Here is a 25,125-nt window from a genome sequence, read left to right as displayed (position 1 = left end):
CACAAGTACTTGTGGGGACTCCTCGTTACTTATAAAGATGGAGGGACACAAACACTTAACAGTCAAGTAGGGTCTTTCATCCCTCTCAGTATAAGTCAGATTATTATTCCTTTCATTGCTTCCATGTAAGAAATAGCACATAGTTTGAATGTAGATGGCCATGTATAATGACTAAATCATACAGAAGTACATGTTGCTTCTTGGGCATGTGCTAAGAAGCAGCAATTGACCACGGTATCCTGAAACACATTTAGAGATATGAAGGCTCAAGAGAAAAATACTATGAAAAAGAAACTGTTTTATGTAAGACAGTCATTTACATAAAATACTTGTAGACCAACCTGTCTTCCAAATAAACTGAGATCCAAAATGGGTGACAAAATCAGGAAAAAATTTAAATAAATACATAAAACATCAAATAATTTTAAAACAGCAAGTAAATGTGATAAATACTACTCAAATAACACACCCTGCTCCCAATATACAGCACTGTTGTTTCTTCCTGCCTCTCAGGTGGCAAAGACTAAGATGCAAGCCCTAAATTAGCATAGGGTGCAGCAGTTTGCAGGCTCTCTCTCTCTCTCTGGAGCAACCCAAAACAGGTCTTCTAGTAGAATAGGGAAAGTATTTATAGGATTGTGGCCTAAGGCATATATACATCTATATTTCATATATATATACATTAAGTAATGTAAACATTAAAACAGCAAAATAGATTAGGCTTGATAAGGAAAAAAACATTGCATGTATTTCTATATTTCCCAAAATTTCCATTCTTAAAAAAAATAAAAAAAACTTTTTTTGCCCATGGCTTCAAAACTTCTTGTCCTTATGCTGAAAGTCCTCTATAGCCTTGTCCCCTTTATCTCTCCAATCTCATATCCTGATTCACCCCACCTCCCTGCTCCGCCACCCTCGGCTGGCCAAAGTCTCCTGTTCTTCCACACAATCCCACCCTTTCTCTTTTCCATCCCCTTATGGCAGGAGCCTTCTCCACAGATACCTACACAATGTCACCTTTCTCAGGGTCTTAAAATTCTTCCTCAAAATTCCTCACACCCTTATCCCCTCCCCTGCTGAAACAAAATCTAAAAACATGTAAGTAAATGCACATGCTTTATCCACACTTCCATATTCCTCCCCTTCTTTTCTTGTCTCTCGTGTCAAACTTTAGATTTGTAAGTTTGTCAGGGCAAGGACTTGCCTTCTCTTATTCTGTTAATATGGTTTTAAACACAAATGACTAACTAACATGCACATCAACGACAGTATGTATTGAACACCACTATGACTACACCATTGTTGGGGCAAAGTATGTTTGCATGAAGATAGACACAGAATTGAAATTCACATTGCACAATGCAGAGGAGTAACACAGGAAAACAAATTTCACATACCTTAGCCTCCAGTCTCACACAACAGCATCAGTGCACCAAAGCCACACCCCCAGCCAGCCCTTCTCCTTTTTCGGCCAAAACATACCCCCCATCGTTCCCTTGTAGTTCAGGGCAGTGCAATTTCTAGGAATCTGACTACTTTTTAAAAACACACTTTCAATTTTCAAATGCCCCCAAGAAATGCATCACTCAGCGCCAAGGAATTTCCAGGGACATCGTCTGCAAACCCACCTAAGACAAATAGCCCCCTAACTCAATCCTACATTATTTTTTCTTAAAGCCTCAAAAAAAAAAACCACTAGCCAAATGGGGGAATACAAACGCCTTAGTACAATTATGTGTGACCCGCCCCCCGCTATGTTTCGGCTGTAGAACATTTCTTCTTTCCTCCTCGTCTCATGAGGCATCCAAGCACTTTCTCTGGGTCTCGGCCATCCAAACCTACAATTCCCATGAGCGTACCCGTTGCTACCGGCTCCGCTGCTCATTACACACACATATCCCTGCCACTGCATTTGCTTCACGTGTATATCAATGCGGAGCGCCAGGCGCTGTACAAAATTTGGCAGGGCATGTCTCTTTCCTCAGCAACGTCCCCTCTCCCCGGACAGAGCCTCACCCGACTCCCAGGTCACGTCGCCAGCGGAGACAGCAAGGAAGGCCTCCTAGGTGCTCAGTCTGGGGTGGTGGCTCTTTCCTAATTCCTCCTTTCCTCCTCTTCCCCCCTCCCCCCGTTGTGTAACCAGAGCAACCGAGGCGGCCGGAATCGCTCGGCGCATGCGTTGCGCTTCCCTTTCCTACAACATTTTTAATACAAAAAGAAAACTTCCACGCAAAGCCAGCCCTTTTCCAAACGCCACTATAAATCACATGATCGCTCTCGTTCTCTCCCCCCCTCCGCGGGCAGCTCGTGACGTCATCGAGACGACAGAGGAATCTACGGTTGCTACGAAACGGCGTTTGGGCGGTCGCTACGAGGAGTGGAACTCAAAGAAGGTGGTTTTAGCACAACTCGGTCCTTTTAGGATGTGACCCTCTAGAGGCTCTGGAGAAGAAACTGCAGTTTAGAGTGGAGACAATTTGAACTCTGTTTCCGGGGAGGGGGTGAGTTGGCTGTTTGAAAGTTGACTGGAAAGGAGAAGGCTTATTTGTCATGGCTGCAGCGCGACAACTGCGCCGGGGCGCCACTTTGGCACGGCTCTTCTGCCAGGCTCCAGGGATTCGGCTCGGTTGGTGGCGCCGAGTTCATGCGGGACGAGAAGGAAGTGAGGTGCGGTTGTGTTGGGACTCTTTCTCGCTCTCTGCTTCTTTTCAGTGTGATCCTGTGTTCTGTTGCGGAGGATGACAAGTTCAGCGCTGTCTTTGATCTGTCAGTAGAAAGCGCAACTCTATGGGACGTTCCCTCTCCCCTTTCATTCTCTTCACACGCATCCCCCCTCCGTCTTTGTGCCTGACTGCTTTTTGTTCTATAACTACGAGGAGCAGGTGTGTCAACACCTTTAAAAAAAAGTTTAAGATACTCCAAATGAGGTTGAACTCGAATACAAATTAAACCTTGTGCAAATAATAGTATGGGAAATAAATCGATTAATTCATAAAAACTAGCCAAATTTCTGCTCTAATCAAGCTGCATTCTATCTTTACATCCTGATGCCCTCCCTTGTAACACACCACTCATCTTTGGCTGGGATATAAAGCCTCAGGTATCACCATTCCTACTCGTGTCTGAAGAAGGGAGCTCTGACTCTTGAAATCTCAGACCCTGAAAATCTTACTGGTCTCTAAGGTGCCACTGTACTCAAATCCTGCTAACCAAATCACAGTAATATCAAATTCCTTTGTATCTAAGATGTCTTTGCTATATTATGGCATGCTTTTTCCCAGTGATAGTTCCTAGTGAGAGCCAGTTTGGTGTAGTGATTAAGAGAGCAGGACTCTAATCTAGAGAACCGAGTTTGATTCCCCACTCCACTTGAAGCCAGCTGGGTGACCTTGGGTCACTCACAGCTTCTAGCTCTCTCAGCCCCACCCACCTCACAGGGTGTTTTGTTGTGGGGATTATAATAGCATATATTGTCGAAGGCTTTCACAGCTGGAGAACGATGGTTGTTGTGGATTTTCCAGGCTGTATAGCCGTGGTCTTGGCATTGTAGTTCCTGACAGCTGCTGGCGAAACGTCAGGAACTACAATGCCAAGACCATGGCTATACAGCCCGGAAAATCCACAACAACCAATAATAGCATACTTTGCAAACCACTCTGTGTGTTAAGTCATCCTGAAGGGTGGTATATAAATTGAATGTTGTGGTTGTTCAAAACTTTTATCTGTTTGTAAATTTTAAAAGAACAAAAGTTTTCAGATTCATAAATTTAATCAAGTATCATCAATGTTACTTTAACAAAGGTTGGCTTCTGTTACATGATATTCTTAAATTATATTTTGTGTACAATGGGAATAAGACCATTGCCACTTTTAAGTATTTGATACGTTTTTAAATGAACACTGGTATGATGTATGGTTATAAAAAAGTTTCTCTCTGTTTTCACCTATAAGGTGCCCAAATGGCTACCCTTACTATAACACTGATATACTTAAACCAATAAAATCAAAGGTGATTGTTCAAAATATCATGTGCAGCACAGCAGGCTGTTCTGATTGTCTGGGGTTCATGCACATACTTTGTTGTAGTTCCCACCTTATGGAAACAGCCTGTTTGAGATCACAGAATCACAGAGTTGGAAGGGGCCATACAGACTTTCTAACCCACTCCTCCTGCCCAATGCAGGATGAACCTAAAGCATCCCTGACAAATATTCATCTAGCCTCTTCTTGAAAACTGCCAGTGAAGGGGAACTCACCACCTCCCTAGGCAGCTGATTCCACCTTTGAACTACTCAGATCAGGAAGGCCCCTACACTACTACTTTATTCCACAGAATGTGCAAAACAGAAATGTTCAGGAGAGCATTTTTATAAAGGTATTAGAAATGCAAAATAAAGGAACAGACCTGGAGGAAGTAGGATTGTAGACTATTGCGGTCAGTGCTTTTGTGTGAGATACTCATCAGTACTGAATACTGTCACCTTTGGGGGGAATTCCCCCAAGTCCTGATCCTTGTGCAGCAGCTAACCTGGAGAGAGAACAGATCCTCAAGAACAACCTAGTGAAGATTTGGGAGGGGTATTTGCACATATCATTTTTTCCTTCCTGCGCTGTGTTGTATCATTGTAATGCACTTTCTGCATTGTTTATGGTATGTCACACATTAGGCAGTTTTTGCATTGTTTTCTGATTCTGTAATCCTACTGCTTTTGTATTTATTGGATGTTTTATGCTGTCTGGTTGACTTGTTTTTTAAATTTTGGTATCTGCCTTGAATCTCAGCAAGAAAGGTAGGATATAAACAAAGTAAATAAATATTAGAATTTTATGAGTATAATATAGATAGGGATAGGAAGTGATTTAAGCCTCACCAGGGTGATTGGGGCAGGGAGGATTCAGTGCTAGGCACTAGCACCAGAGTTGCAGGAGCATTAATTTCTGTGAAAAAAATATAGAAATGAAATTTATGGAAAGTGGCCTATTCTACTTAGTTCCAGAGGAGTTAGCCGTGTTAGTCTGTAGTAGCAAAATCAAAAAGAGTCCAGTAGCACCTTTAAGACTAACCAATTTTATTATAGCATAAGCTTTCGAGAATCAAGTTCTCTTCGTCAGATGCCTGATCAAAACTGGGCAGATACAGAAGAGGAGGGGGAAAGAGAGGGAAGGAGGGGAGCATAAATCACAAGAAGGCAGAATGCAATTAGCATAGAGGCAATCAAAACATTCCTTTGCTTGGAAATGTAAACATTTCCTTTTGGTGTGCAGTCAGTTTGTAGCAGTGAAGGTATCCAATTCCTATGTAGTATAAGCCTTCGGTAACCACAGCTCTCCCTGCCAGTTGCATCTGACAAAGAGAACTGTGGTCCCCGAAAGCTCACACCAGGCGTCACTGGGCTCCCCCAGATCACGCCTCTGTAAAGAGAATCTGTTACCTGTGGTAATGTGATAACCATTCATAGTCTCTATTCAGTCCCCGCTTGACAGAGTCAAATTTGCATATGAATTCCAGTTCAGCAGCCTCCCGTTGGATTTTGTTTTTGAAAGGTTTCTGTTGAACCACAGCGACCTTTAAGTCTTTGGTGGAATGTCTACTTAGTGATTGTATAACAAAAGTGGTAGCTGAGAAATATCTCAGCAAAAATTAAAGCTCCGCCCCCATTAAAATGTTTACTAGCCCATTAATCAGGGCCTAAACACAGAAATAATCCCTATGAATTTTTAGTCAGAATGAAAATGTAGCTTTAATAGTGTTTGAAAAACTAACAATTTTCCTTCCAATGTCAAAGTTTTTCAAACGTTCAAAAGTTCTTCAAATGTTAGAGCTTTGAAATGAAAGGAACTACTGGGAGCTTAATACTGGAGATATTCTTATGGTAAATGCATTAATGAAAACTGAAAGTATATCACTATAGTTGGGGAACCATTGAGGACTTTTGAGGAAGGGAATCCTGTTCTTCTCTCCCCTGCTGCTCCCTGTGATTCCTGCTGTGATTAGCTTTATGCCCCCCAACCAAGAAGATAATAGGGAGGGCATGGCTTGGAGCAGAAAACTCACTGGACTTCATTTCCTTCACCCCATGGCTCAGTTCAATCAATCAATCAAAGTTTAATATGGTCAAAGACCAGACAAATAATGGCATACAATCTAATTAAAACATACAGTCCAGGTAAACCGTATTGTTAACAGATCTATACATCTAAAAAACTTTGAAATTCCGGGATCCAAATTCTTAAAATATTTAAAACTTTAAAATTAATAAAATATTTAAATATTTTCCCCTACAAAATACTTTAGGAGCCGTATGGCCTGCACAGCAAATTTTGCTGCCTTTAAGGTGGTTTCTTGGTCTCTATCAGCTAAAAGCTTATCTAAATAAAATCTGTAATTTCTTCCCAGGAACAGATTGTGAATCAGAGTTATATAGGCAGACAGGGCTTTTTTTCAGGGGGAACGCGGTGGAATGGAGTTCCGGCACCTCTTGAAAATACTCAGCAATAGTGCTTGAAAATACTATTATTTCAAAGAATCCCGTGTGTTTTTTCTTCATTTCTCTCTTGAGAGTTCCACCACCTCTTTTCCCAGAAAAAAACCCCTGTAGGCAGCTCTGATATTTTGGTAAAGTTTACTCTCAAAAAGGACATATTCCCTCATTTCTATCTTCCCAGTCCCACATACACGCACTTCCTCATATGATTGCTTTGTATATTTACCCTCTATGGCCGCTGATGGTAACATCCATTCTAAGAAGGGTAACTGCTCTCCTGTAGTCAAGTTTGTCCAGATTTTGTAAATATGGCATTATTGTCACTTTAAGTTTTCCATTTCTGGAAGATAGCATGACCTGAGTCAGGTTAAAGGTTATCTTTCAATGTCCAGAATTCTTTGTTTAAGAAAAGGTTCAACAGAGCTGTGTTCCATATTCAGCAAAAACTGTTTAGAGAGACCATAACAACCCAGTTTAAGCTCCGTTTCCTTCATCCAATACGGTATACTAGAACCTGTTACTATTAAGATGGCTAAGCCAGAAGGTTTAGTCATTAATTTAAACCAATAAAGGATGACAACGATCCATAAGCCTGCTTTTAAGGTAACTATACCGGTTTCCAAGCGGATACCTGAATTGGAGGCACAAAAGGGAACAGAATATGCCTTAAAAACTTTGATTGTACTTTTTCTAGAGACTGTCAATAGGACTGATACGGTGTTATACTCAATGGCGCCCCATAAAGTAATTGGGCGAGAGACTTGGCCTTAAAAATCCTAACCACTGCCACTGCTCAGTTGGTGGAGGTGGGGAAGTGTTTTCTGGTTTCACCTCCCCCTCCCACCTTACCATGGTCTAGGCTTGGAGCAGAATGCCTGTTGGACATGCTTCTTCTCCAAGCCCTGCCCATCTAATCACCTGGCCAGCAAAGACAGAGGAGATGTATAGGACATGCTTTCAGCTCCATGCTTACTTCCTTTCCCTGCTGCTTAGTAGATCACCTCTCCCTCCCCCAATTATTCTGCAAACCTAACTTTGTATACCCCCCCTTTGTAATTGGCCCCATTGTGTGGTTCTTTTTTTCTCCATTAGTTATTTTTTTTAATAATCTTACATTACATCCAATGAAATATAAATATACATCAAATATCAACTCTTTTCTTGCAGGAGCTATCAAACTCTGAGACACTCATACTATTTTTTAGTTTTCCAAGAGGGAAAAACCCCACAATTATGCATATATTCCAATCCCAACATATTTTTTACGTCTTCCCTCATACCAGTTTTTTATAATTATGAATTATATACATTCCAGAATCTCCTCATTAACCTCCTCTGTTTGGATTCCTTTTGTCCCAATAATTTTCAAAGGTTGCCAAACCGTAGCATAGATTTCTTGCATTTTGTCTTTTCCATCCTTGTGTGGTTCTTTTGATCCATGCTCAGGGCAATGTTCAGATTATGCTGGCCTCTGTGCAGATGATGAAAGCAGCAAAAGAAGGCCACCTGCAAGCAAGGTTGGGGGAGGGCCTCTTTCTTAAGGGGATCCAGATAGGCAGAAAAATAAGACTATATATTAATCAGAAGAAAAAAAAACACTTCCCAAAGCCTGGTGAGGACTGAAAATGACTACTGAGAATAGTTCATTGTCAATTAAAAGAAACAAAGGGGGACAGGAAAAGTCCTGTTTATGCCCTGAGAATTTGGAGACTACTGGAGAGAAATAGGTGTGATTTCTAATTCCCCCTGCCCCCAGATTACTTGAGGGGCTCCAAGCTTGTTGATTATAAGTGTATGCACAGTGTTTGATTTACATGTGTAGTGTAGCACATGCAGTTTTGCTTAAATGAGTATTGACTGCATTTTTTAATATGACTTGGAATAAAAACTTTTTTTCTTTTCAGAATCTATAGAAATTTTGTTTAAACACAAATAAATTGGATATAGCTTCATAGACTGATTTGGGAGAAGTTGCAGTAAGATTAAAGTCTCTTAGGAAGCAATCTTTTGCATCAACATTTGAGTCCAGTGACACCTTCAGGGCATAAGTTTTCAAGAGTCAAAGGTCCCTTCTTTAAATATAGGTATCTGGAGAAGGGAACTCTGACTCTCAAATGCTCATACCTTGAAAAACTTGTTGGTCTTTAAGGTGTCACTGGACTCAAATCTTGCTGTTCTGCTGCAGACTAACACAGCTATCCACCAGAAAAAATCTTAAGCATGTTTATTTGAAAGTAAGTTGTGTAGAAATCAATGGAAGCCATTTCAGAGTAAATGTGGTTAGGATCAGACTCTGTCTATATTAAGATATATTTTGAATACCAGCAGCCTAGTTAATGATAAAAAAGGTAAAGGTGCAAGCACATGGGGGGACATCTCATCACAACATTTTCTTGGCAGATTTTTGTTACGGGGTGGTTTGCCATCGTCTTCCCCAATCATCTACAGTACACTTTACCCCCAAGAAACCGGGTACTCATTTTACCAACCTCAGAAGGATGGCAGGCTGAGTCAACCTTGAGCTGGCTACTTGAACATGGCTTCCGCCAGGATCGAACTCAGGTCGTGAGCAGAGCTTGGGCTGCAGTATTGCAGCTCTCCAGTCTGTGCCACGGGGCCCTTAGTTAATGATAAAGCTGAAAATAAATGCAAACTTTTATCTTATACTGACCTTCAGGTGCTGCTCATCAGGGCTCAAATGCAAGGCAAGGCCTAAACTGAATGCTGACATTTAGGAACTTCAATTTTTTTTCACATTGCAGCAGGACCCACCTTCCAAATGTGAGATGTATATACAGCTGAATTGCAATTGGTATTTACAGTACGTTGTGAGAAAAAATGTTACTGCACCTGGCTATTGTTTTTGTCAAAATACTCAGCTTATGAAATAGGAGTCTGTCATTGATAGTGATACATAATGTTTGTAGCTGAGCCTGTTTTTGCTCTCAACCAGCCAGACTAATCTGTGTGAATGTGTGCAAATATGCATTGCTTTGAACTGAAGTTACTGATTCAGTATGAAGAGAGAAATATCAGGACTATGTATGTGCCATGGTGCATATATGTCCAGCAAAATAAATGCTTGTGGCAGTTTCAAATATAGTGGTTCAGACGTAATGCCAAAGCATGATGCAGTATGAATGATTCCTGTGTTTACATTCCCTCTTCCTTTGTGGATTGTGACAGGGAACCAACAAAATACATCCAAAGCAGAAAACTGTAGTTTGAGCTTTCCTATAAGTCAGGTTTATTCACCGTGAACCATGCAAAAGAGAAGAGTCACTGAATGGGAGTTCTCTCCAATTTGATGTACATGGTTGTATGTCAACAGCCCAGGCTTATCCAGGTTTACTTAAAAGTAAATTTCTTGTTTTTTCCAAGTCTCTACATTTAGGATTTTAGCCTTTATGTCTTTCTCTATCAGGTGCATGGAAAACCCAGGTTTTTCAGAAAAGGGCTTGCATTCTCAGTACTGTCCTACATGGGATATGAAGCATATGTATTAATCTCCCAGGCTTCTATCGTTCATGCTGACAACCAAAGTAAGATTTTTGTATTAAAGATGTAAATTTATCTTCTTAGTATTATAGAATCTTATTGCTAATCTTTCATGTGTTGCTGTGAATTAAGAAAATTATAGCTTTCTTGAGAGATGATAGAATTACTGTGTATAATTTTATTCTGATTGTGGCTTTTGTTTGGATATTATATTGCCATTTTTTTCTGCTTTAACACCCCAAATAGATGATATTCTAGATCAAGCAGACTACCTGTATGGGAGTGGAGAAACTGAAAAACTCTTTCATTTGCTAGAGCAGCACAAAAGCAGGTACGTTACTGTTCATTATTCCCTTTCTGTCTTGAAACCACACTGTCTTTTGTGCATTCCATTTAGTCCCTTTAATACACTAATTGCTGTGGTGGACATTTATATGAGCTGTGTGCAAAACGCTGGAGGTTGGAGCAAGATATTATTCAGAAAGCTATTGCTCTGAAGAAAGAGTTCATGGCCTAATTTTGGAATGCGCTCTGGTATTGTCCTCTTTCCTATGCTGGAAAAGTTACTGTGCAATGTTAAATGGAATTAGTATTATTGTATTACAAATTATGTATTTATCTTGGAATAACTGAAAAGGATAGCATAATTGGAACTTTAAAAAAATGGCTCAGCAAAAGTGGGGGAAAAGGTTTTGTGTGTTCTTAAGAATAACAACATTCAATTTATATACCACCCTTCAGGACAACTTAACGCCCACTCAGAGCAGTTTACAAAGTGCATTGTTATTATCCTCACAACAATCACCCTGTGAGGTGGGTGGGGCTGAGAGAGCTCTGAAAGAGCTGTGACTGACCCAAGGTCACCCAGCTGGCTTCAAGGTCACCCAGCTGGCGAATCAAACCTGACTCTCCAGATTAGAGTCCTACTGCTCTTAATTGCTACACCAAATTGGCTCTCAGTTTGTAACTCAGCATTAACTGAAAAGCTTCACACACCTAGTTAATGCTGTGTAGCTTGAATATATAGAAACTTCAGTTAATTGTGTATGTATATCACAATCCTGTGTGACATGGGTCTCTTGGCACAATGGTTTCCTATTATTTTATTTTATTTAATTTATTCAATTTATAGTCCGCCCTCCCCACATCAGTGGGCTCAGGGCGGATCACAACAAAGCTTAAAAACACACTACACAATTAATCAGCATTACCATTAAAAACATAAAATAATACATATCATTCAGTTTAAAAATATACTACATCTATATAAGTATAAAAACAAAAGCATAGCAGCACATAATTTAGACGCTCACCTTTCACCATCTATAGAGCATTTTTCAGCAAAGTATGTGAGAGATGGGAGATGACATTGAACAGGAGGGCATATAGTTTAACCCCCCACTAGGGGGGGCACCGCCTAGCATCAACCGCCTAGCATCAACTATATGCCTGGCAGAACAGCGCCGTCTTGCAGGCCTGGCGAAATGCTAACAGATCCTGCCGGGCCCTTGTCTCTTACAACAGAGCGTTCCACCAGGCTGGGGCCAGGGCCAAAAAAGCCCTGGCCCTGGTCGACACCAGGTGGGCCTCCTTAGGGCCAGGGATCTTTAATAGATGTTTATCGCTCGAGCAAAGGGTCCTCTGGGGCTCATATGGGGAGAGGCGGTCCCACAGATACGACGGTCCCAGTCCACATAGGGCTTTATAGGTTAATACCAAAACCTATACACCCTACTCCTAGGAAGAGGTATATTTCATATCTTTCAGTCTTTTGTTCTTTGAGATACTTGTGCTGTATAGGGTTGTGATTATCTAAGAGGGAATAAATATGAATAGTTTGATACTGTATGCTGGCATCTGTTCTTCCTTCTGAGAGGGTGTTAGTGAACTAACAAACTGTGGTTCTTTTGCAGCATGTGCTCCGTATCTATTTCTTGATATGTCTGCTTCTGTGGAAAGTGAACTCAGGGACGCTTGGTTTGAGAGCTTCTACCTTTGTGTTCATTCGCTTACTCTCCCTGATTTTGACCGTTATAATTATAGTGGGATGGGTGTGGGTTCTTTTGGACAGCTAGTGTAGTGGTTTGTTGCCAAGTAGGCCCCCTCTCCTGCTTTAAGGCCTGCCATGGACTGTGTTAAAGTTTCCTGCGTTGCTGCTTTGTTGCTACACAAAGATTGCCCTGCACGTGTGTGTTCTAATACACGTGTCAGTTTCCTGTCTGCTTGTTGATTACCCTGCTGCTGCAATAGACTGTGTAGTTCCCTGACTCCATGTTTGGTTAACTGCACAAAGGACTCTCTTCCTGGGCAGCCCTGCCCAGACCTATATCTAGACCTCCCAGTGTGTGTTTGGACTTTGTTACAAGTGTGCCCCGTGCCTGCATTGCCATCTGCCACGGACCGTGCCTGTTCCCTGCTTTGGACTGTGTTTTACGTGCTGTTCCCTCTGCCTCCATGGAAGCCTGCCTCATCTGGGCCCAAGCCGCTGCTAGCAGCCGGGCGCCTGCCGGGGAAACCTCCAGCGAGCCTGGCTAGGCGCTTCCTGGTCAGTTCCCGCCTGGAGCCTCCCGCGGGTCGGTCCCCGAGCTTGCCCTCGCTACCGGGCAACCTGCAAACCAGTCTCCGCCATGCCCTGCCGGCAACCATGTTCTTAGGCAGCCAGAAGACCGAGGGAAGAAGACTGCTTTGAGAAGCCATTTCGGCGAAGCGGGCACACCACGTCCACAGCGAGAGTACCTCAACCCGCTCTGCATATCTTAGGAGCCGCCCCGGAGAAGGAACTAAGTGCCGACCATCCCAAGCACTTAGAGAATGCATCTCAAAGAAACCTCCGCATTCCAGAGCTGATGACATCAGGGCAAGCCCTGTCCGCTGGAACATCCATTCAGCCCACTCGGATTTCCCCCTCCCTCTTTTGTCCCCTCTTCCTGAGGTGTCACTTATCACAATCAGATTCCTAAAGTGGCCCATCTAAGCCATTCAGTAACCCATTAGAGCCTTTGTTTTAATCTGTGAGAACCACCAAGTACAGCACCAGCCCCAGGGTACGTTTTGGGGTATTTAAGCTGGTCTCTCAGACCGCATGGTGCCCAGCCCATTCCTATCCAGAACCCCTTGCTGTCTGTCCGTGGATCCATTGCTGGCATTGGACCACCCCGCTGTGTCTCTGCTCCGCTTCAGGATAGTGAGTATTTCCCCTATCATCGTTGGGAACCTGCTAATGCAAACGTCTCTATATTTCTTACTCTGTATTTCTTAGTCCTTTGTATGCTTTCTTGTGTGTATGTGCAAGTTCAGGCTTACGCCACACTATTAGTAAATACATGTGTTTATTGAACCTATTTGTAGTCTGCCTCTTTGTCACTAGAGTGTCTGGAATCGGGACCTCCGTAAACACTGGTTAGATCCTCACTAATTTTAGTTACAGACTGCTAAAGCTAATTTCCCCATTATAAAAAGCAGTTCTGGTAACAGGTTAAGGTAATGAGCTATGAGTTGGAAAATTCTTGATCCAGATTTTTCAGCATGAGTCTGCTTTCTATAATGGAGTATAACAATATTGTCCTATCTTACAAGATGATTATTATTAGGATTAATAATACTTATACAGCACATTGAAGATGTTCAAAATGATTCACAAAGTCCCAGTATTTTTTGTAGCAGCGCTGGAAGGCAAGCCAGTATACCTCCATACTGTAAATGTAATGTGAGTAATAGAACAGAGTAGGCAAAGAAACTATGAGAATAATAACTTGCATAAGACCTGCTAGATCAGATAAAATCTTTAGTGCAATGTCTGATTTCTAATAGTGGTCAGCCAGATGCCTCCTGAAAGCTGACAAGCGGAGCATGAAGGCAGTAGCAACACACACACATACACCGCTCTGTCTTTTTAAGGTCAGATTTCCATTTTTTCCATTTAAGACCTTCTGAACTGGCATTCACTACACCCTCAGGCTACAAATTCTGTAAAATAAATTACATGTTATGTGAGAAAGTACTTTCTTTTGTCTGTCCTGAATCTAGTGGCTTAAGGCTACTGTTCCACACAATCAGTGGTTCGAATGTCCCTTAACCAATTCCAAGAAGAGACGGACGCAGAGTCCTGTGAATGAAGCAAGTCTACTATGTTTATTAAACATGGAGGAGCATCGGTTACAGAGAGTAAAAGGTTCCCTTGTGTCCAATGCCCATCAAAGCTACAATAGCTGTGCAAAGCATCTTATACCCTTTGGGTAGTTACAATGTTGGGGGTCCCATTGGCTCGAACATAATTGTGACCCCTATTGGTCTGTGTAGGTGACCACCTCCAATGATCCAGTGGTCCCCTATTGGAAGAATAATTCTGGTCAGCAACATAATTATAATATTTCCCAATTAGCATTGCTTATCACATTCGTGCATCTCTCTTCCTCTCTCACACTTTCCCATTCATAGACTTCTTATTATTTCCTTCTCCCTGGACAGTGTAACATTTTGCCAAGGGTGTCTTAGTGTTGCTTCAGCAACCTTGTACTTTACAGGCAGAGATTGTTCCATTGGGTACCGTGAGAGGGGAGCACTCTCCCCTCCTTAGGAATGTGGTTGAATCTGCGTTAAGCACCCCATTTCTATTGCTTGGGGCTCCTCATAGCCTTGAAAAGTTCTGCTAATATAATTAACCTGAAGCAAGCTTATTTCTTTCAATGAGTGGTTTATCACCCACTCCTCTTTCCATTCCCAGGTTAGGCAAGTATCCTTTTCTGTCTAAGAGTAACTATTCAGATCCTCCCATTTGCCCCTAGCATACATTCATGTGTCTTTTGCTTGGTCATTTTGCTTCAGTGTTCATTCTTTGCAGTAAAAATACTATAATGGCACCTGAGAATAAAATAAAGTTGCATAATAATAGTAAAGGCACATAGAATATTCTAATTCATTAAAATCACTTCCATCACTACTTAGGAAGCAATTTGAAGACAGATAATGGATTCTTGGAAAGCAGGAGGCTGGTGAATTGAAAGATTTTACAACTCTGAATTTTCATGTCCTCATCATCTAGTGTGTTCAGTAGAGCTACCAGCTTTGGAAGACCACTGAAATGATGTAGGACTTTTTGTTTGTAATGATGACCTCTATGAAGTTTTGAAAATCAGTTTTGAAAATTCTGTAAAACAACATACTTTTGTGCAGTTTTAATAATTCTGAATAAAAGACTTTGTGTATGGAAAAATATATATAGTCTAGCAAAACTAACACCGAAATCAGAGACAACATACTGGTCAAATATTCCATGAAGCCAGCCGAGATAGTATTTTAAATTTAATTATTGTGATATTTTTCAGGAAGGGGGGAGATAACCTTGCACCCTGGCCCTGCATAATCTTTAGGCAATTCCAAAGGGGGAACTGACTGGTTATCTACTTCACACAACTTCTTTTAAAAATAGACTGCTTTCTGCTTCCTTGTGACTTAAAAACAAAAGAGTGAAGGATATGTAGTTCTTAGGAGAAGTACTAGTGACAGGGCCAGTGCCAGAGTTTCTGGCGCCTGAGGTCAGGGGCAGCTTCAGGGGTGTTGCCGACTCCCGCGTGTGCGTGCGCGTGCGCGTGCGCGTGCACACCCAGACTGCTCAGTTGCCCCGGATCCGCCTCGGCCACCTGCTGCACCTGGCCCACAGCTGTGTGCTAGTGGCGTCAGTGGCAGCAGCGCGGGGCAACTTAGAGCCACACCAAATGAGACGAGAGTCGCACAAGTTTTCTTGGAAAATGTAGGAGACGCTTTCCCCTCTCTGCCACTGCTCACTGCCCTCTCTGAACATGTGTGTTTGGGGGAGGGGAGCCCCAAAGCATTCCCACCCTATATCCTTCCTGTCGCCTTACAAACTGGAAAGGAGTGGAGGAAAAGTGATAAATTTCTTTTGGGGTGGAATAATGACAGAAGAAAACAAAGAGGAAGGGAAAGGAGAAAGCGAGAAGGACCTAGAGAAACAGCTGCGCCTCAGGGTGTGCACTTTGAATGAGCTGCTGAAGACACAGGCACAAGCCCCCCTCCCCACCCCTGACACGAGGGTGCCCTGGGAGAGAGCAGCAGCAGCCCAGCCTTTGGGTGTCATTATTCCGTCCCATCCCCCCCCCAGTCCCCCAAAAGAAACTTTCATTTTTCCTTCGCTCCTTTTCAGTTTGTGAGGCAACAGACAGGAGATGGGGGAGGATTCTTGGCGTGCATGCGTCCTCCCAACTCTCCCGCTCAGTTGTTCCGCAGGGCGCGCCCCCGCCCTCAGTGCCCCCTCTGGCGCCTCTGCACTCGAGGCAGTTTTCCAACTTGCCTCCATTGATGCGCCCGCCCTGACTAGTGACCATGCATACTGACTTGGCCACTGCCAATAAGAGACAGCTTTAAAATCTGAGGCAGTGTTTGGATGCAGAGTATGGGACAATCCTGGAAACAAATACTAGATTAATACAAGTCCTTTGGTTTCCAGTTTGATTTACAAAATTAATCTTTATTTTATCTACTTGCTTGATCGCGCTGGTAATGATCCTGGCAGCAGTGAAAAATGGTCAGTTAGGAAAAGGTGAGATGGGTGTGACTAGCCGTGATTAGTAGGGGGAGGTGTAATCTTGGTGATGCAAATGTGCTGCTGCTATGTTTTATTAACACCAAACCTATATCTTTACAGTGTGCTACAAATTTATTTTTAGTCATCTGTTGACTTCTAACATGGTTAATGTCAGAAAATAATAGGGGGAAAAGTGGTTGCGTTTGGTCTGAGAAATTCACGCATACCTATCACCCGCTGGATCTGATGTACAGTAACATGACAAGTATAAAGTCTTCTGAAGTGGGTTTTCAGAAAATTACTGCAGCTAGTGACAAGACTTTGCAGTTAAAATGCTCTGCTATAATGAGTGCTGTCAAAATGGTGTCAGTTTTCCTGTGTGGGATCACATGGTTTGTGAACACCATCTCCTGATCACACTGTAAAACTGCATACAGGCATTGGATGATACCTGGCTTATGGATTGAAGCGTAACATGTGCTTTGTAGGCCAGATGCCAGTGAAAGGCTATGTGATTTTCCAACAGTGTTTCATGCAGATTCTCCCCCTTGCCTTTCCTTTCCTTTTGGAGCTAACAGTATTGCAGTATTGTCTGCATGGCTTACAATGGCTAACCATGGTAAGCTCAAACCATTATTTGTGTGCCCAGTTTTAACTATTGCTACAAACTGGTTTTTGTGCTTACCTGGGTTAATGAAAATAGTGGCACAATTGTAATACAACGTATAATTAGGGAGCCAGCATGGTGTGATGATTAGAGCGCTGGACTAAGATCTGGGAGACCCAGGTTTGAATCTCCATTCCGCCATGGAAGGTTGCTGAGGGACACACGCTCTCAGTCTAACTTAATTCACAGAGTTGTTATGATGATAAAATGGAGGAGAGGATAATGTTGTAAGTTGCTTTGGGTCCTCATTGGGGAGAAAGATGGGGTACAAATTAGATAAAAAAATAAAATATAAAAATACAGTTTCTCAGAAAAGGAAAGAGGAGTTCGTGTGAGCCTGTGGCTACTCCTGATCCAGTAATTAATAACTTGTTTAATGAGTTAAAGCATCCTGATTGTGTGTTTTTCTGTTTAGTGAGAACGCACAGTTGCTGTGGCGCCTGGCGCGAGCATCACGTGACCTAGCTCAACTTAGTCAGACTTCTGTAGAGAAAAAGAAATCATTGACGTACGAAGCCCTTGCTTATGCAAAGAAAGCTCTTGAAAAAGACCCTTCGTGTTTTGCAGTAAACAAGGTGAGCTAGGCAGTGTAATTTAAATGGTGGTATTACTGCTCTTTCGTATGTAGAAATAAGAAGAGAATTTTCTATATTTGTGTTCCAAAAATGCACTTTATGAAAAGGGGCCCAGTTAAGAGCTCCTGAAGAACATGAGGGTCCACGCATCCAATATCCATAACAGTATTGCTGCCAGCTGCCAACTTGTTTGGCTGCCATCACTCAAATGGATGTATAAACAGTTAAATGCTCCTGATGTTCTTTTCTCTTGTATTGTGGGGTATCTGCAGATTGATGATATACATCCAAAAACATTGGAAACCAAGCCTCAGAATATAATACCAGACAAAGAGCATTGTCAAAAAGAGTCCAGTAGCACCTTTAAGACTAACCAACTTTATTGTAGCATAAGCTTTTGAGAATCACAGTTCTCTTTGTCAGATGCATGCATCTGACAAAGAGAACTGTGATTCTCAAAAGCTTGTGCTACAATAAAGTTGGTTAGTCTTAAAGGTGCTACTGGACTCTTTTTGATTTTGCTACTACAGACTAACACGGCTAACTCCTCTGCATCAAAGAGCATTGTATAAGTGCAAGTCACTATGTGAAGCTGTCTGTGGCCTGCTGCAACAATCTGTATTATACCACACAATATAAGAGAGAAGAACATCAGGGGCATTTTTAATATTGGTTTCTGGATTTGTGGGTTTGTTTGTTTACCATAAATATTGTACAATTGACCACTGAGGAAGGCATTGGGGCTGAAACACATATGGTCTGTTTTAGTGTTGGTCATTTGACAGTATCATCAACTGTATATGGAGAATGGTTTACCTATTTTCAACATACGTATGTAGCCTGCTACTTAGGCTCTATGTTTTTAACTTGTTTTTAACTTGAATTTTGTGTACACTGATAATAAATATCTATTTTGAATATATATTGAAATAAACGATTAATGGATACACCTGAACCATTAAACTGGTTTGTGCTTGCCTTGCAAATCAGAATTCCACATTGAGAGAAGTTCTTTTGAAGGAGTATTTTCTTTGACAGTATGTTTAAGACAGGCAAAATAGCTTGATTGGTTGACCTGAAATTCTAGTGTTATTGAAGGGAAAGGTATTTTTCTTCATTGGCCATATCCATACCATTCATGTATCTCTTGAGAATGTTCACATGAGTAACACACAAGTCGTAGAAAATGTAGAGAAGACTTATCTTTTGAAATATCTTCACTGCTTTTGATTAATATTGGTGATTTTATTGAACTGCAGAGCTTTGAGTTAAAATTTAATATACTGTTTTCAAGACAGAATTGTATATTTGCTGTCTTATCCAAATGAGTAGTAATTGTAGATTTATTGATACAGTTTATTGATAAGCTAAACTTTCTGTATTTCTAAACAACCGTTTTGTTTCTTTTTTATTTAGTGGTATGCAATCTGCCTTAGTGATGTGGGTGATTATGAAGGAATAAAGAAAAAAATTGCAAATGCTTTTGTTATCAAGGAACACTTCCAGGTATTTTAAAATAATTTACTACTTGTGTCCTTTTTGTATTGTCGAAGGCTTTCACGGCCGGAGAACGATGGTTGTTGTGGGTTTTCCGGGCTGTATTGCCGTGGTCTTGGCATTGTAGTTCCTGACGTTTCGCCAGCAGCTGTGGCTGGCATCTTCAGAGGTGTACACCTCTGAAGATGCCAGCCACAGCTGCTGGCGAAACATCAGGAACTACAATGCCAAGACCACGGCAATACAGCCCGGAAAACCCACAACAACCATTGTGTCCTTTTTGTTTCCTACTCTGTGTCCTGTATTTTATTCCTTGGTAAAAAAGACATTTCTACCAGTGGAAAAATGGGGCAGGAGGATGTCATTGTTTTCCCATACCATTGTAAACACTTTGCCTTGCCATTTTATTCCTGGGGTCCGTAGAGTCCCCCCCCCCCTCCCCCGCCACCGCCCCCGCCCCAGGAGGCATAACTTCAGGAGTTACAGTTGGCTGGAGTAAGAAAGGGGAAGTGGAGAAATTTGCTTATGCATACACCTCTCTGCTTGTGTTTATTTAGGATCTAAGTCACAGCCTGGAATTAATCTTTTTATTCCTCCCTCATAATTTTGCATGTTGAATTAAAGTTACAGTTAAATACCTGCCCTTTCAGTTTTTCACAACCTTACTGCATTTCTCATTATCTATTGTTAAGTTGCTGGTTCATGTTCCAGCCATTATCTTGTGTTACATAATCTCTACTTATCTCCCTTGCCTGTACTCAGTGATTCTGCTGCAAGTGTTATGTTATTCCAAGACTTTTAACTTTTCTTCACAAGCTCCAACCTAATCATTGCTTCCCCAACACTGTAAGAGAAAACATAGTGCTTCTTAGTGGAACTGTGTATTTATCACCACCAATTTAAAAAGTGACAACAACAGTTTTTTTAGAGGAGTTGGCTGTTCAAAGCTATGTATATTTGTTATTTTCCTCTTTGATTAGCTTATTTTTAAAAAAAACGTTATCCCTATTTGAAGTGATTGTAGATATTCAAATGCATGATGATGCCACTTTACTTCTATTTGGTTAAATGCTGATTTTATTAATAGTCAAATGATCCTGCATTGCCCTCATTCTAAATGGGTGTCAGCATCACTTTCATCTTGTCAGGATTTTTTTTCAATATTCTTAGAATATATTTTGCTACCTGACCATACCTGAAGTACTGCTCTTGTTGGAGGCCTAATGGATCAGAAACAATATTTTTAGTTTGGTGAATTGTTTGTTTAACTGGTGATCTGCTACAAAGGTGTATCACCAGTTACACAGGTGTACAAAGATAAATGTTATTGAATATGGAAGATATTACCATTCTCTCAAACATAATTACAACCTCCAGAAATACAATTCTTCCATGACTGTAGATTGGGGAGAGTAGTTGTAGGGGAGAGTCAATTTCAAACCTCATCTTACTGAATGGCTTTTATATCTTACCTTTTCTTGGCAGAAAGCAATTGAGCTGAACCCTAAGGATCCTACTTCACTTCATCTTATGGGTATTTGGTAAGAGAGAATATTTTTAAACAAAACCAAACTTTTGACACAAATATTTTCCTTTCAGGCTTGTAACGGTATTATAAGGTAACCCCAGTAAAAGCACCTTGGTATAAACAGGGCCTGTATTTGCTACAAAAACTTTCTGCCCCTCACTCCTTTTCATCATTATCATCCTAGAAGTGTCAATAAAATTTCCTCCAACTTGCTCTCCAACTTACCACCAGCAGAGTGAAAGTGGATCCCATGTGCCCTGAGGCAGCCCACCAACACCTTTCCTCTGAAGATCAGTGGGCAGCGAGGAGGAGTGGGAACCACACACCCCAGGCGGTGTTGCAGTTAGGAAGGAGCAGGCACTACTGCTGCCACATGTCCCCTACTTCTGTTAGCCCGAAAGCTAGCAGGAAGATGGGGGAGGCAAGAGCTGCTGCTGCCCCCTCACTACTAAGTATTGGGGAAGAAAAGATAAGCAAATGGATAGAAGCTGCCACTACTTGAGCTGTAGTGGAGGGGCAGCAGTGCCGGCAGTCAGGTGAAGAAGGAGCCAGCAATGCTGCCAACAACCACCATAGGAGCCAGTGAATGGGTGGGCAAGCTGGGTGAGGAGAATCATGAAGTTGGACCAGCAGGCTAGCAACTTTCTGTGTTTAATTTGAACATTTGTACCCTGCATTCCTCTGATTATTGGTACCCATGATGAAGTGGTAAACGCAGTTTAAAAACACAAGACTTGCAATTTAAAAAAATGATGAGGCCTTCTTCATGGCACTGCTGGAGGTCTTGAGGCATAAAGCTGATACAGTCCACCGTTTAAGTCCTCCAATGGTTTTGCTGTGCCACAAGTGTTGTTTAATGTGTTAGCAGTGTGCAGTAGCAGTTGGCTTGAGCCCTGGGCTTAAATCTCCGTTCTGCTCTGAAACTTCTAGGTTGAGCCTTGAGCCAATCCGTAGATCTCAACCTATCCTATCTCACCTGTAAGTTGTAAGAGGGGGGTGGAGACTGGGATTTGAGGTAGATAAACATGCTTTTTGAAGTTTCTATATACTTCCAAGTATGTAAACAAAATGTAAGATCTAAGGCATATACCATCTGTTTCATATGTTGTAGGTGTTACACATTTGCTGAAATGCCATGGTACCAGAGCAAAATAGCTGCAGTTTTATTTTCAACCCCACCCAGCTCCACCTATGATGAGGTACAGTGTGATAATAGCCCCTGCATACATTTTTCTTTGCTGGTATGGTGTATCATTGTAAGACAAGGATACAAAAAGTAATTTAAAAGGTAAGATTGTAGTGCAGTAAATAGACAAACTTTGACCTTTTAAAGAAATGTCATTACGCTGGAGCTGATAAGCTGTTAACTAAACAGCAAAAACAGCTCAGATGTTAAGCAAAACAGAATTCCACTGATTTAAATGGCATTTTCTGAATAAATATGTCCTCAAAAACACATTTTAATAAAAAAAAGAAGCATAAGAGTATTAAGCCCATCGGTCATCTTGCACTGCTTGTTGTCCTATAGAATGCTAAAGGGACTTGGATTACTTCAGCAATACGTGATTAACTTTAATGTTAATGTTTTCCAGGCTCTACAATACTTTCAGAAGGCTGAAGATGGTAAGTTTGTAGTAAACCTGGTACACTTGTCTGTGGTCATTTCAGATTTAAAAACCAAACAGCACAAATATTCCCTCAGGTACATTTCTGAGAAGCTTTAACACCTTAGGTAACCTTGGAAATACTGAGGCAGGAAATGTCTTTATGCAACTTTCTCCTGAAGTTAAAAATAAGGTTCTAGGTGGATACATTGTATCTTCCAGGGCAGTCTCCACTTTCTTAAACTGGCCTGCCATGAGGAATCTTAGTAGATCTTGCACAAGGAAGTGAGGCTGTGTTTCCTATATTCCCCAAATGCATAGTAAATTAGATAGCTTATAGCGTTGACAGCATTAAAATTTGAAGACTTGTTCTATGATTAAAAACTTTAGTCAGTATAATTCATGTGTCAAATCTTCCTAAAAGTGCTACGACCTGTGTCTTGAACTCTGTTCAAAACTACATACTAAATCATGGTGGAATTTTAAATACTGCATTATTTTACAATTAAAAGTAAGCTGAGTTGTATGTTCTTGGATCTGCAATGTTCTTTTAAAAAAACAAATGTGTCATAAATAGCAGTTAACTGTTGGACAACACTGTAACAAGGTAACAACATCTCCCTTTGTTATTTTTGTACAGTTGAGCCCAACTTCTACAGTAAAAACTTACTGTTCTTGGGAAAGACATATATGAAGTTAAACAACAGAAAGATGGCCCTTTTGTGGTTGACAAAGGCCAAGGAACGGCTAGCCCACACAGAGGAAGATAAGCAGGTAAACTATCCAGCAGTTGTCACTGCAATCCAACAGAAATGTAAAATTGTACTTATTTTTCAGGCTTTTAAAAAAACATTTCAGATGTTCTGGGGAAATAGAACAATATACTGTACAAGTGCAGTATATTAATCACTTGAATGCTTGGAAACGTATGCATTTATAATGAAAATCCATCAGTATATCTAATTCTCAACCTGGCCTCATTTGTGGATATTTGTCCATTTGCAGCAGCCCTGTGATTTCGCTTAGGCTGAGAGGCAGTGACCGAATCAAGGTCACCTAGGGACTCTCTCTTTGGAACCCAGATTTTCCAGGTCTAGTTGTATCCTGTACAAATGCAGGCAGGGTTTTCTGCATGTAAGAATAAAGATTACAGATAAATTTTTATTTGTGGGGTTACTCTGTAATAATATAATAATAACTTTGTAATTTTTTCACTTGTTTTATTTTCAGGTCCAAAAAGAAGCTCTGGAATTACTAAATTCTCTGTGACAAGATTACTAATTAAAATATGTGGACTGCTTTGACCCATTGTTTATCGATAGTGAGCTTCTAGGCTAGGTTTTTTTCTTTTTCTTTTTTTGGTATGTTGCATAGGAGGCCAATATGGAAGCTCCAATTTTTGTGAAGCACCTCTTCCCCATTTATCTTTGCTGTATCAAATTATAGATGTGATGTGCTAAAAGGCAAAAAATGCATCTTAATTGCTCTTTTCCTGGTCACTTATAAACTACTAATATATTTTTCCAAGGATTTTTTCCCCCTTACTGATGTATTAACAGGTCATCCTCCAGAGGGTGACCTGTCAGTTCTCATTTTGTTTTCAGAGAAACTGAAACATAAAAAATAACAACCAAGAAAGCCTTCTATTATAAGGCCTTTAAATAGTGATAAATGTTGGGATCTTTCATAGTGGTGCTGGGTTTGTCAGCAGGAATCAAAATTTTGAAAGAAAAGGGGAACCAGGTGAAAGTATAGAATCATTAAGGGCAAGGACACTATCACTTCATTCATTTATTGGACTTCTAGCCCATGCTTCTTGCAAGCAGGCTCAGGGTGGGTCACAGTAGAGTGTAAATACATTTAAAACATAAGACTAGATCATCATAGCAATCATACAATACGATTCCCAAGACAGCAGTTCTTGCTTTAAGTACTATTTGACGCATACATGAAGCTGTCTAATATTGAATCAGACCCTTCGTCCATCAAGGTCAGTATTGTCTACTCAAACTGGCAGTGGCTCTCCAGGGTCTCGGCTAGAGGTCTTTCATATCACCTACCACCTTATCCTTTCAGCGAGATGCCAGGGCATTACCTTGGGACTTTCTGCGTGCGAAATAGATGCTGTACAACTGAGCTGCATCCCCTCCCCAAAATTCTTAACAATATTTGTCACGAGGAGACAAGCAACTGCCAGTAGAAATTAGCTAAAATATATGGCTAAGACAGGAGCATAATTAGGGATGTTCAAGTGCCCACCAGCTCGGCTCATGCCTTGTTCACCAGTCAAACTACAAACTGTTCTTGAAATGATCAGATTGACTGTTTGGTGACCCATTCATGGCTGTTCCACAGGTTGCTTCACTGTATTTCTTCTTTACCATGCAGTACAGCACAATTGATTTTTTGCACATGTGCATTTTCATACAGCCCAATGAATTCTACTATCCCTAGCCTTACTGTATAAGTGCTGCAGTCAGCATGCAATTGTTTACATTGACAATTAAATTAGTCACTAATTATATAAATCAGTTGTAACTAAATGCTGCATTTTATTAAAGTCCTACCCTTTGGTAGTCATCTGAATAGTCTGATGCTAATGGCTGCTGATCAGTTTGAATCGGCAGTGTCCGGGGTCTGGGTCCCAGCCCCCAGACTTGGTAGGAGGGAACAGCAGGTCAACTGGGCGGACGGGCATACAGAGGGGGCAGCCAGCAGCCAGCAGGTCAA

The 25,125-nt window shown here is 41.3% G+C and overlaps 2 protein-coding genes across 9 annotated transcripts in view; one reads left to right on the top strand and one right to left on the bottom strand.

Annotated features, from left to right (window-relative positions):
• CPNE3 (copine 3) overlaps nucleotides 1-2,123 on the bottom strand; it is a 32,130-nt gene extending 30,007 nt beyond the window's left edge. For 2 of the 7 annotated variants that reach the window (XM_054985731.1, XM_054985730.1), the window contains exon 1: nucleotides 2,017-2,096. The gene's annotated coding sequence lies outside the window, so the exon portion shown is untranslated. The other 5 variants (XM_054985732.1, XM_054985733.1, XM_054985726.1 and 2 more) reach the window with 4 other exon arrangements.
• A 272-nt stretch (nucleotides 2,124-2,395) lies between these two features.
• Nucleotides 2,396-23,922, top strand: RMDN1 (regulator of microtubule dynamics 1). Of its 2 annotated transcripts, none has more exons than XM_054985735.1 (10): nucleotides 2,396-2,501; nucleotides 9,910-10,027; nucleotides 10,230-10,314; nucleotides 17,607-17,766; nucleotides 19,183-19,272; nucleotides 20,749-20,804; nucleotides 21,903-21,990; nucleotides 22,384-22,414; nucleotides 23,036-23,169; nucleotides 23,626-23,922. In XM_054985735.1, exons 2-10 carry the CDS (start codon nucleotides 9,967-9,969, stop codon nucleotides 23,662-23,664), a joined length of 744 nt encoding a protein of 247 aa, XP_054841710.1. In that variant the 5' UTR covers nucleotides 2,396-2,501; nucleotides 9,910-9,966; the 3' UTR covers nucleotides 23,665-23,922. The 2 variants fall into 2 exon arrangements, with proteins under 2 accessions (XP_054841710.1, XP_054841709.1); XM_054985734.1 differs by having other exon boundaries at nucleotides 2,413-2,667.
• Nucleotides 23,923-25,125: the final 1,203 nt, after the last annotated feature.

The sequence above is a fragment of the Eublepharis macularius genome, chromosome 7 (genome assembly GCF_028583425.1).
Source record: "Eublepharis macularius isolate TG4126 chromosome 7, MPM_Emac_v1.0, whole genome shotgun sequence".
NCBI lineage: Eukaryota > Metazoa > Chordata > Lepidosauria > Squamata > Eublepharidae > Eublepharis > Eublepharis macularius.
The sequence above is the reverse complement of the archived record's forward strand: the minus strand, read 5'-3'. Positions and strand labels throughout refer to the sequence as shown.

What these genes read in the sequence shown, in the direction of transcription:
- RMDN1 (XM_054985734.1), top strand. Translation starts at nt 2,551, where the DNA reads ATGGCTGCAGCGCGACAACTGCGCCGGGGCGCCACTTTGGCACGGCTC. An exon ending in CTTTCAGAAGGCTGAAGATG is followed by an intron (nt 22,415 to 23,035) that starts GTAAGTTTGTAG and finishes ATTTTTGTACAG; the next exon opens with TTGAGCCCAACTTCTACAGT. An exon ending in ACACAGAGGAAGATAAGCAG is followed by an intron (nt 23,170 to 23,625) that starts GTAAACTATCCA and finishes TTTTATTTTCAG; the next exon opens with GTCCAAAAAGAAGCTCTGGA.